Genomic DNA, 12,123 nt, shown 5'->3' on the forward strand with positions numbered 1-12,123 from the left:
AATATTTATAATTACATTTTTCAAATGTGCGCGGTTGCTGCATTAGTCTCTTACGAAAATAGGAATGGCTGGGAATCTGGTTATTACGGAAAAATGGATCAGAGACCGACTTAACCTTACAATAGATACTTTAGGTGAGTTAGTGCGTTCACAATGATGAGGCGTCGTGTTAAATGTGGTGTATTCTTATATATTAGTGCACGTATGCTTGTTTATTTAAAGAGGATGTACGTTCATTGGCTCTTCCTGGTTCCTATCATGAGAAAATTACTCATCTTGGGAGATCACTGGCAAGCTTTACGAGATTAAAGCATCTAGATCTAGCAAGAAATGCCATCTCTTCTTTGGAGGTTATGATCCATTCACATTCTGTGCCATGTAATGTTAGGGCTTATGTATTTTGCAGGGATTGGAGCATCTGCAGTTGCTTGAAACATTGAACTTGTATCCTTTTTGGATTGGAATAGTATTATTAATTTTCTTGACAATAGTTACTCAATAGGTATTACAATAATATTCCAGACTTGAAGGAACTTTATAAACTACGCCACAATTTAAACTTAAAGGTAAGACTTAGGATTTTATTTATGAGAATGTTTATAAGTGAATTTTAAATTGTGCTTTAAGGTAATTTTCTAGTTATGAAATGTTCCTACTTCTCTAGGAGCTCGATCTCAGACTTAACCCAGTTACTAAGAATGAGCCTGATTACCGACTATTCTTAATTCACATGCTGGTCAAATTGAGAGTGTTAGGTAAACAGATGCCTATGTTTTTGTCAATACATTATTATGCACTGCATGTAGATGATAGACCTGTCAGAGATGGTGAGCGGAAAGCAGCACTGATGCATTTTGACTCCAGTCAGGTGTGTTGGCTAAAAAAAGTTGATGGAGGAAATTTGTACATAGTTTTAAATTCACTACCAAAGATTTAATTTCAATCTACGTAATTGCTTTACAGTAGTATGTTGCACTATTTATTACTCCTAATGTTTTCTTACTCCACCAAGAAATTTTCCCTCCCAAGTTTGTCTTGTCAGTACTGTAGTTCCCTCCACACAATATATACTATACTTTTCTATTTAGGCAGCTGAACTGAACAAAGCTCAGGAGACTAATAGTGAAATGTTTAATGCAGAAAGAGAACATATTGCTAAACAGTAAGATTTATCTTTACTAGTTTGTTATTCAGCTGTGTACGTAACTATGTTTATGTGTAGTAAACATTATATTGCAAGGTTGCTAACTTGCTATGTATATGGATATTGTTTGTAGCATTCAGTCACGGAAAGACCTTGTCAATTCACTAGCCAGGCCACCTGTGCATATAGGTATAGTGGATCATGTGTGCATTATTTGTAGGTGGTGTGTGGTGTTCTGTTTCAGGTAGTGATGAGACTGATCAGTTATTGGACCTGATTGCTGAGAATGAAGAGAAACTAGTACCTGGTAGAGTGCATGATAGTAGTAGTGGTAAGTGTGTGTATGTGTGTTGCGTGCTCCAACTGTGTTAATGAGGACCTGGTGTAAAATGGTGCTTACTGTCCATTTCACATATTGGGTGAGGTTTAAGTGGGACTTCAGGTGCCCACACTCAAGACATGGTACGCACAGCCCTCCTGCCCTGTTTTCCAGGAAGATTTGTCTGTATTGACTCATATGACACCAGAGTAATTCACAGGTGGTGCAGACATGACTGTTTATATGGCAGCATTGCTGTTTGCTTACGTGTGTGTGTGTGTGTGTGTGTGTGTGTGTGTGTGTGTGTGTGTGTGTGTGTGTGTGTGTGTGTGTGTGTGTGTGTGTGTGTGTGTGTGTGTGTGTGTGTGTGTGTGTGTGTGTGTGTGTGTGTGTGTGTGTGTGTGTGTGTGTGTGTGTGTGTGTAGTGCCAGTATCGCCTCACTATTCAACTGAGTAGTACACAAATGTCCAGGTGTTACATCATATGTTACGTACATTTGTTTCTTCATGTCATGTACAATGTTTAAGAGCCATCAGTTGTTTATATATATACCTGTGTATTGTATTGTGTAGAGAAAAAGAGGAAGAGGGAGCTAAAGCAGCATCAACATTCCACTCCAAGGGCTGTCATTGCTGCTCCCAGCAGGTCTCCTGCCAACCGGTTCCCAACAAAATCTCCTACCATAACTGCTACCCCTCATAAGCAACAGTCATCTACACTTGAGACAGCAGTACATTTCTCTAAGAGTGCACCGACAGTAGTAGCCACTCATTCTGGTCTCCATAATCTGGCACACCATGGTGGTAGAAGTTTGTCACCACCTGTTCAATTTGGCAATGATGATGAAGTACGGCTGAAAGAGCTGTTTAATATACTTAAAAGGTAATTACAATAGCATGTATATTATGTATATACTTTACTAGATGTGTGTGTTGCATAATCAAACGGTATGGTAGTACCGTTTATGTAGGAATCGTGGTGAAAATTTTACATATTGCCCAAAATTCCGTCTTTAAAAACCATCCTAGGGACATTTTACACCACGAAAATCACCTTTACGAAATAGTACTAGTCCATATAATAATAGCATCCAATACGACAATAACACAAGTGGCCAGTTATAATCTTTTTAAAAAATCGCCAAAACTTAAATTTTAGTCTCACTGCCTCACTCACTGCATCACTGACCACAGTCACAAGGCTAGAGGCCAAACGAAGCAGTGCACAGCCACCATTTTATGCCACAATAACAAACTCACCAGTGGGATGTACCTTTGGGGTTCTGACAAGTGTAGGCCCTCTGCGCTTTGTCTTTTCTTTCATTGTCAATCAGGCTGCTTGTCTTCTTCATCCAACGAAACCATATCGAGGCATTAATTTTCCGTATCAACGCTTTCTTTAATATAGACGCCACAGAATTATTTCAGAGCTGGATTTCAGAAGTGCTTCTGTCCCGGTGCTACTATAAGAGATATACTAGCTAGATATCTACAAGTTTGCGATGGGGATCCCGTTCGCGATAGGTTCGTGACCACGTCTTTCAATTAAAGATCTAGGTGGACTAGTAGCGATAGAGTACGGAGATCATACCTCTTAACCAATCTAGCTGTTTACTTAACAGTAAACAAGTACTTAACAGTAAACAAGATGACCTCACCCCTAATTGGTCTAGCTAGCCGCACACCTCTTGGCTGACTTGAGATATAGTCTAATACAACAGTCACAAGTTACATTGTAGCTAGCTGCGCACAACAAAAAAAACTAGTATTTAAAAAAAAAAAGTTAATTTAAAAATTAAGTAGGGATCTATGCAACAAAAAGTAGTGAGACAAGAGAAGAATGATGGTATTACGGTACAGCATAGCTCAGTTGGAAAGTCCCTACTTTGGCACATTATAGCTATACCAATTATTTTGCTCAGTGCCACAGTGGGACTTTCCCACTGAGCTATGCTGTAATACCATCATTCATTTCTTGTTTCACTATTTGTTGCATAGATCCCTACTTAACTTTTAAATTAACAAATTTTTTAAAATACTATGTATACTAGCTGGACAAAAATTTTAATGATTATGCATTAAGTTTGTAATAAAGATGTGGTAGATGAACTTGTATTGTTACATTCCATGATACAAAGCCTCCATATTCACTGAAACCATGATGCCAAAATATTGTAAAGCAGTTGTTATTAGTACAACAAAAAGAATTGGGATGTTGTACGTGGCATCAAAATATACTGTGTGTTTACAGTAGTGGTAGCTGGCTGGCTGGCTGGCAAAGTTTTTGTTTTTTGTCTTGCTACTTTCTAAAACCAGCCTCAATATCCCTTCATGACTGCTTGGTTAGGCACAGCCAAGCCCAAAAATATCTTAGACTATAATAAATAAAATGAATATCTTAAATATCTTCCAAAAAGTTTATATGGAATTTTAAAATTTTTCTATTTAACAGAATTTTATACTGACTGACTGACGACTTAACAAACTGATACCTCCAGCCAAGCACAACTTGACAATGTAGATAGGGCTTCACTGTTCGACGTTGCTTCGTCCCAAGATGTACCTTTTCACCTACCGCAGTTCATAAAATACATGAATCATGGACTTGCCTTTGTCCTCCTGTGTTCTAGTTCTTTTAGCTGATAACACAAGGTGTTGATTTGATGTGGCTTCCTTGTGGCTGTGTTGGCTAATCACCCATATTTTCCGTAGCAACTGGATTGATTGCAGAGATGCTTCTCATACTGTTCTTTGTTTGTAACCCCGAGTAATAGGTGAAGCATAGCTGAAAGCAAAGTGTCAATGCCACCTCCCTTTCCATTACGCAATTGATTGTTGGGGCACGCATTCTGACGAAAAATTACTTTTATGGTATTCCTAGTGCCATTCTTTCTTTTAATGTGGTATGTGCTGTCATAATTATGTTGTGAAAGAGTAAATAAACAAGTGGAAAGTTGGATTAGGGTTCAAAGAAAAAAAAAGTAGTGAAACAAGGGAATAGAAGGAAGGTTTGCTATACCTGCAGATATACTAGTGGACATTTAATCCCTAATTCAGTCATGGTTATAGACTGAAATTTAGGGATTTAATGTCCACTAGTATATCTGCAGTATAGGCAACCTTCCTTGTTTCACCACATTTTAGCTATTCCCTTTTGTTTTCTTTGATCTCTAAAAGTCCTGCTACTTGTAGAACAATTTGTCATATTGTAAATTCTGATGATATGTACATAAAGAGTTGGGGTAGTTACTAAAAAGTAACTCGTTACTTTTATCCCAACTTAGTTACAGTGGCAGTTACTTTTGTAAAAGTAACTTGTGGTACGTTAATAGTTACTATTTAGTTACTATTTGATTATTCTACTAAGAACACACATATACACTTCCCTAAATATTAGTTACTTATGAGCAAAGTGGCCATTTATCTAAAATTCTGTCTGTTACATGGCCTGGATCACGGAATACAATACACAGAATGTGCCTACTTAATTTGGGTCTACAGTGTAGCATGTATGGTACACATTTCAGAGCCTTTTGGGTTTTTAAAAGTATGGTTACTAGCAACCATGTAACTATTGTAACCAAATACTAACCATGTAACTATTGTACTTTTTTAGACCTGTGTGATCAGTTACAAGTGCTTAGTTACTTTAAACAGTAATATACATATTATGTAACTTAGTTACAGAAGTGACTAGTTAACCCAACTCCTGTATACTATGCATGATTACTCTGAGGTGACCAATGCCTGTACATCTATAGCAAAGACATTGAACACTGGGAATCTGATGCTGCTCTACAATGTAAGTAGTTATGCTATGTTGTGTTGTTGTAGTAACAGGATTGAGTCACTTTTCTTTTTCAGAAAGGTGTGTTTTTCTTAAGGTCCAGAAAATAGTGCAAATGGTTGCCCAGAAAATAGAACCATTGTTCTAAAAAGAGAGACAGCCTAGGGATCATTACTGGGGTTAAGTTATGGTTAGGTATTGCAAAGAACGTGGAACCCATTAAGTTATGATCAAACATCTCCACTACTAATGTTAGATGTGAATTACGTCCACTTCACATTCAGCAAAGATGTATGGACTTGAACCAAGAATTCATAATACAAGTAAAGGAGTAACTGGAATACATCCAGGAAAATTATTGAGTCAAGTAACACATTAAGCCTGTTCACAGAATAAAGCCTTGATCTTATCAACATCAATAAGCACCAATCAACAGTTCTCTATCACCAGAAGAAGTGTTAATTTAATCAAAGGTAAACTTGACTGAGCTTAACACAGTGATTTTGTACAGGCTATATTGGAAGTTGGATACTCTCTCCCTTACTTATATTATGAACTCTTGTTTGAACTATGCAATTATCCAATTAGTCCCTGTGCATTCTAAATCTTTATTAACAAAGAACTTATATATCTTATATATTGTTATTTCATGTGTGTTTGTATTTGGAAATTGCCTTTATCCCTCCATCATGTTCTTATAGCCATGTTGGTGCAGTGGATGAGACGGCATCAGTCTGGGAGGAGGGCAGTGGCAATGGAGGAGGAGCATGTTGTTGGAGAAATGGCTGCAATGAGGAGCAAACTGCAGCAGAAAGATATAGAGCTTCGTGAGGTAGCTGAAAGGTGAGATGTGTGTAAATGTTCATGTGTGAGCATGCAAGCACGCACGCACACTTACACACTACACACGCACACTATACCTACTTACCTAGCATACAAATTTACAATTTACAACATTTCTGTATAGACTGAAGGAAAGAGAAATGGAAGCCATTGTACTGGGGCAGAAATTACACCTACAAACAGAAGAGCTGACACAACTACAGCAAAAAAGTCAGATGGAGATTACTAGTGCTGAAATGCTGCAACGGGCACATGCTGATTTGGTGTGTGTGTGTGTGTGTGTGTGTGTGTGTGTGTGTGTGTGTGTGTGTGTGTGTGTGTGTGTGTGTGTGTGTGTGTGTGTGTGTGGTGTGTGCATGCGTACACGTGTATCGTGTGTTGTGTATACATATTTGTGAGGTGGTTTCATGTGTGTCTTGTACACATGTACGTATGTACGTACCATAAGCCTTTCCTATTTGCTTACTTTTTTGTAAACCAGCCATACAATACAGTATTTGTGTAGTGGATGTTTATTATGTACATACATATATTGGTGACGTAGTCTTTTGATTCAGTATGTTGTATTTATTAAATTTCAGAGCACTCTGAATGAACATGTGCGAAACCTTGAGAAAGAGAACTCGTTGCTAAGGACTCAACTGAGTCAACAACGCAAATCTGTGTCACCTGTGGACCCTCACTTGATAGGTAACACCTTGTTGCATGCTAATGAATGTGTAACGTGTGTGTGTATCATGTGATTCAGCATAGCCAAGTGGCTAGAATATCAACCTGGTAATTGAAAGGTTCCAGGTTTGATGCCAAATTGGTGTTGTTGTTTCCTTGAGCAGAAACTTTACTCACATTGTTCCAGTTTACCCAGCTGTTTAAATGGCCTGGTCTAAATTGGGGGAAGCAAATGCCAACTGTCCATGTCTTGCATGAAGGTCCAGGTGGAACTTCATGTGCCGATTTGCCTGCACTAACTCATAGCATCTGAGTAGCGTACAGGTGCCCCAGTGCTGGTTCACTGGGTAGGTGTGATCATGCTACTGTAGCATGGCAGCTGAAGGCTTTGCTGTATTTACTTTGTGCATGTACCACAAGTGTGCGTAGCGTTTGTGTATGTGTGTGCATGGGCTGCTCCAGGAATTTTTGGTGACTGGTTCCAAACTTTGTGTTGCATGCGCACTTAAATCTAAGGTGGGGAAGGGGGTCTGGGGAGTATTCTCCCCAGTGAAAATTATGTAGTGTGAAATAATCTGGTAGCAATTACTCATAGGCTGACATTTTAAACGCATGATAGGAATTTATTGCTATAGGTTGCTTGTGCTAACACAGTATCAGGAGCAGGGCAAAGAGTAAAGGGGCGAACATACAGTACAACAGAGCCATTCTAGGGACACACCCCCAGGAAAATTTTCAGATTGTAAAAACACTGAGATAAGATTTTACTGTGGTGTCCAGCATGCTAAGGGATAATTTGGGACCATCACCAAGTGTCCAGATTACACAGGTGTTCTCATTTTCAAGTGTCCCGATTAACAGGTTCCTCTGTAGGGTTTGGGTGTGGCCCATATTACCCCCCCCCCCAAAAGCCTTCATTGATTTCTCCTCACAATGACATGACAGTGTTGGTTGGGTAAAGTCGAGCTCAATAGTGCCTTCAGATCGACTCGAAGTGAAGTTGCTACAATTTAAAATAAGAAATCAAGTACTGTCTGCCTGCCTAACTGATGCATTCAGTCATACTAGCAGAAAATTGGCCACAGCTACAGCCCTGATTCTTTCACAGAAACATTTCAAATTCACTTAAGTAACCCTTCGAGGACCAAAGTCCAATATATTGGATGCAAGTACATGGGCTAGTATAAGCCGTTATAACTACTTATCAGTACACAGTAGAAAGAATCCGCTAACACCACGATACTCACCATGAAATTCCTGACAAAATCACACCAAATATTGCTTTGTTTGAAAAGAATCTCCGCTGCTAGGCCGCCAAGAAAAAGTAGCTCTTCCATTATCATCTGCCGTTACTCTACACCTGCTACTTTCATCGGCCATATCTCGATGGTACTTCATCATAGTGCATCAGCACGTGATGGCGATTCGATTTGTATACAAAAGATCATGTGACTACCTCATGAATACGCAATAAAGAAATAACGAAGCGGAGAGATGACATTGCTCGTCCTTCGCTTCATATCACAAGTACTGTTTTGTGTAGGACAAAACTGTTATGATATTATTGTTGTGTATGAAATTACCATTAAGTCAATGCCAAACAATAATCCGTCTTCGTTTTACAGAAGGCCACTGCCTTCCTTATAACACAAAGTTATGCATTTCTCCATACTTGAAAATTAATTTGGTGCTCAAAGGGTTAGGAAACCTTTGGCATAGTTGATAAACATACAATACATGCGGTATTGTCTTACCTTATATTGTTGTTGTTGTTTGCTGTAGCCATCAGTCAAGGACAGTACAGCTTCCATCTACTGGCGTACATGTCACAATATATTATCGCACTGACATAAATAAAATTTATTGGAATACACGTGTTGTCATCGTAGACAACATGTTACCTGCCACCAAGAAATGGACTTCTTACTCCTTTGTAGAATGGTACAAGTACACAGAAAATTTTGGAATTTTCAACTAGAGTAGGGACCATAGCACATTGATAAAAAGTACTGACTTGAGCACAGTAGGGATATAACACTTCTTATTAGTGATGTGCAATAATATTGGTAGTGTGATATTTGGATTGCAGTGGCTCATTATCGTGATATGATAATAGCTTGTGATTATCGTGAGCACCTATATTAGACACTCTTACCTTGCTAGAATTACTCGAACAATTAAAGCATTCATTTGTTTATTCAATTATGTATTCTAATTGTTTTCTGAGATTGAACTTTGCTGTATTTTAGCATGACATATGTGCATTTGGGTATACAGGATGTGCCTTTACCTGTATTCATAGAAAATAAGTAAAATTAGTGCTACATTATGCATCTTATCATTTGGATTTACTATCGTGATAACTATTGTATCGTGATACAATTATCATGATTAATCGATATAGTTGCAAACTTACTATCGCACATCACTACTTCTTATTGTTTTACTGTGATTTAATATCGTGCACTACTCCAGCTTGTTTCAGTACTTTTTATCGATGTGCTATGGTCCCTACTCTAGTTGAAAATTCCAAATTTTTCTGTGTACTTGTTTGCAAACTTTTTTTGTAAATATTATTACTATGACTGGTGAATCCATGTATACCACATCTGAAATGGCGCTGCGCTCCCCAGCTATATCAATTATCGTCTGAAAAGTGAAGTATCCATTACGTTTTGTTGTCAGCTATATTCAACCCGTTATACAGCATTTCAGATCAAGAACTGTTTGAAAAGCACCTCTGCAATCCATGCATACCGAAAGAAATGGTGCCGCGTGCCCCAATTATATCAATTATCGTCTGAAAAGTGAAGCATCCATTACGCTTTGTTGTCGGCTATGTTCAACCCATTCGTTACACAGCAGTACGAATCGAGAGCTGTTCAAAATGCACCTATGCAATCAAAACAGCCACTATGAATAATACGGACGATTTCCGTTATGAAGGGAAGCCATCACGTGCTATCGCCAAATTGACACTTTTCGCTGTCAGCAAAGATGAATGGGACATAAAGGAGGACCATGAAGAATGCATTATTTGTACTGCGGTATGCCAAAAGGCACCTCTCCGAAGCGACATCGAACAGTGAAAAAATCAAGCCCATAGCCTTAGCCATTATCGAGTTACACTTGTCTGAAGGCATCAGTCAGTCAGGCAGTCAGTCAGTAGAAAATCCATTAATAAAATTATTTTAAAATTCCGTAGCAACTTGTTGAAAGTGTTTCGGGTCGATCTGAAAGCTTGTTTGGGCTTAGTTTTACCTAACCAATACTGCCTCATTGTCATCAGGGGAAAGTGAGGCTGATTTTTGGGTGATGTTTTTACATGGGCCACACCTACTCCTTTGTGGTCCCTACTATACGGTACTATCGTACTGTATGATGCACAAAGTTCATATTAGGATGTGGCAGCCTCACAGTATTGGGGCAAAGACACATGTGCATGAAATATAATTTAGCTAGCTATGTGCTGTTACATGCTTAATTTTTAGCTAACCACAAACTTTTGCTGATTTCTTGCATTTTCTAGATACATTTTTCACACTGACCAACACTAAATCATTTACACAACTGTGAGTGGTCATGAATTTACAAGAAAAAGTTCACAAACAAGTATAAGAAACCACAAGGAATTTTAAACTAGAATAGGGACAATGTACGTAGTACCCCAAAAGTACTGGTTTGGAGTAGTACCATTTACTGTAAAACAGTATAAAGCAAATATCCCTACTGTACATTTAAATTATAGAATCTCCACAGCACAGTAGGGATATTCACCTCTCATTGTAGTACAGTGATTGGACATTACATACTACTCTGATCCAGCTTATTTTATTGGGGTGCTACATTGTACATACTCCAGTTTAAAATTCCTAATTTTGTCATACACTTGTAACTACTTACAGTTTTTAAGGCATACAAACTGTGACTGTTCTATTAGGGTGTTTGACTGCTCTATTGGAGTATTTCAATCCAAACCTTTTGAATATTAGTAAAATTGCAGTTTGACCAGTTTCTTGAAATCTCAGAAACCCCCCTGGAGCTGCCCTAGTGTGTGTGTATGCATGTGAGTATTTTGCGCATACATTAAGCATGGTAATGTTGTGTATAGACAGACTACAGTCTGAGAACAGTCTATTGAAGGGAGAGATTGACTCACTAACTCAGCAGAACAAACAACAACTACAAGGGCTAAATCAGGTACAAGAACTGGCTACCATGCTACAGGAAAGTCACAGGTAACTGACGTTTTCTTGTTTAACTTATAGTTTAACAGCAGTAGTTATAGTGTATGTTGTAAGGTTACTAGCCAATTTGAAAGCTGTATTTATATACATACACATGTACAAATTGCATGTCTATTATCTTCATTTGGATCGTAAATTTTGACACAAAATAACCAATTTTTTTATGCTCACCTTTCTGTGTTGGTCTCCATTTTGTGTAGGTCACTAGTAGCAACCAATGACCACTTGTTGAGAGAGTTAGATGAGACAAAGAGAAGACACAAACTAGATATACAACAAGCTCATTCAAACTACGAACAACTAAGACAGACTGTAGACTTGATACAAGACACTTAAGCTGCAGTCATCATTTTTATCCCACCATACGCACACACTACACTTACGCATTTGAGGTTGTTTGTCTTACCAAGTATACAATGAGTGTAAGTAATAATAAAATTGTCAAATTATCATGTTTGAATATACCAGCCAGAGTTCACTTTGATGTCTGGAACCTCTTTCTTGTTGAGGTCATACTAACAGCTTATGGCTAACCACTAATTATAGCGCAATCAACAATCTGAAGTTGCGAAGTATAAACTGCATCAAACTGACTTAGTGCTAAAATGACGGATAGAAACCTTGGCTCTGCATCGGTTTCTGTTAGATCAGATAACACCTTGATCAGCAGAGACATTTACTTTGAAGTTGCTAGTTTCCAGTGACTTAGTATAACGTAATCTGTGGGATATACAAGCTTCCAGTCAATGCAGTTGAGAGACCCAAAAAGGTCATGCAGAAACTCTTTAAAAGTGCTCTATGAAGAATCCCAGAACAATGCAGCCATTTAACTAGGATATATGCTGCTATTGCCACTGGCACACAAATCCAGTCACAATGAAACCAGAACAATGCCTCTCAAAGGTAATAGGAATTTATAGGATCATTAATGAATGCTACAGGTGTATTTCATTGCCTTCATGCAGTTAGCAAATATATTCACTTTTGTGCATATATAGCTTGTATATATCCTTATATGGCTTGTATATCTCCTTGATTTCATTGGCATACATGCCTTTCATTGAGTATTAACATAATACATATCTGTTCAATATAAGGAAAGTTAATGATGATA

The 12,123-nt window shown here is 38.1% G+C and overlaps 1 protein-coding gene across 1 annotated transcript; it reads left to right on the forward strand.

Moving 5' to 3' along the window:
- The first annotated feature begins 5 nt into the window (after nucleotides 1–5).
- Nucleotides 6–11,471, forward strand: LOC136264645 (centrosomal protein of 72 kDa-like). Its single transcript, XM_066059419.1, has 16 exons — nucleotides 6–134; nucleotides 223–350; nucleotides 407–444; nucleotides 503–566; nucleotides 665–755; nucleotides 807–868; nucleotides 1,089–1,162; nucleotides 1,278–1,333; nucleotides 1,389–1,475; nucleotides 2,037–2,346; nucleotides 5,225–5,265; nucleotides 5,952–6,093; nucleotides 6,218–6,356; nucleotides 6,675–6,783; nucleotides 10,874–11,000; nucleotides 11,210–11,471. The coding sequence occupies exons 1-16, from the start codon at nucleotides 65–67 to the stop codon at nucleotides 11,343–11,345; spliced, it is 1,674 nt and encodes a 557-aa protein (XP_065915491.1). The 5' UTR covers nucleotides 6–64; the 3' UTR covers nucleotides 11,346–11,471.
- The last annotated feature ends 652 nt before the right edge of the window (nucleotides 11,472–12,123 follow it).

The sequence above is a fragment of the Dysidea avara genome, chromosome 8 (assembly GCF_963678975.1).
Source record: "Dysidea avara chromosome 8, odDysAvar1.4, whole genome shotgun sequence".
Taxonomy (NCBI): domain Eukaryota; kingdom Metazoa; phylum Porifera; class Demospongiae; order Dictyoceratida; family Dysideidae; genus Dysidea; species Dysidea avara.

Bases quoted from the DNA above. Each gene is read 5' to 3' on its own strand.
- LOC136264645 (XM_066059419.1), top strand. From the start codon at position 65: ATGGCTGGGAATCTGGTTATTACGGAAAAATGGATCAGAGACCGACTT. The intron at 2,347-5,224 runs GTAATTACAATA...GTACATCTATAG, and splicing joins CTGTTTAATATACTTAAAAG to CAAAGACATTGAACACTGGG. The intron at 6,094-6,217 runs GTGAGATGTGTG...ATTTCTGTATAG, and splicing joins CTTCGTGAGGTAGCTGAAAG to ACTGAAGGAAAGAGAAATGG.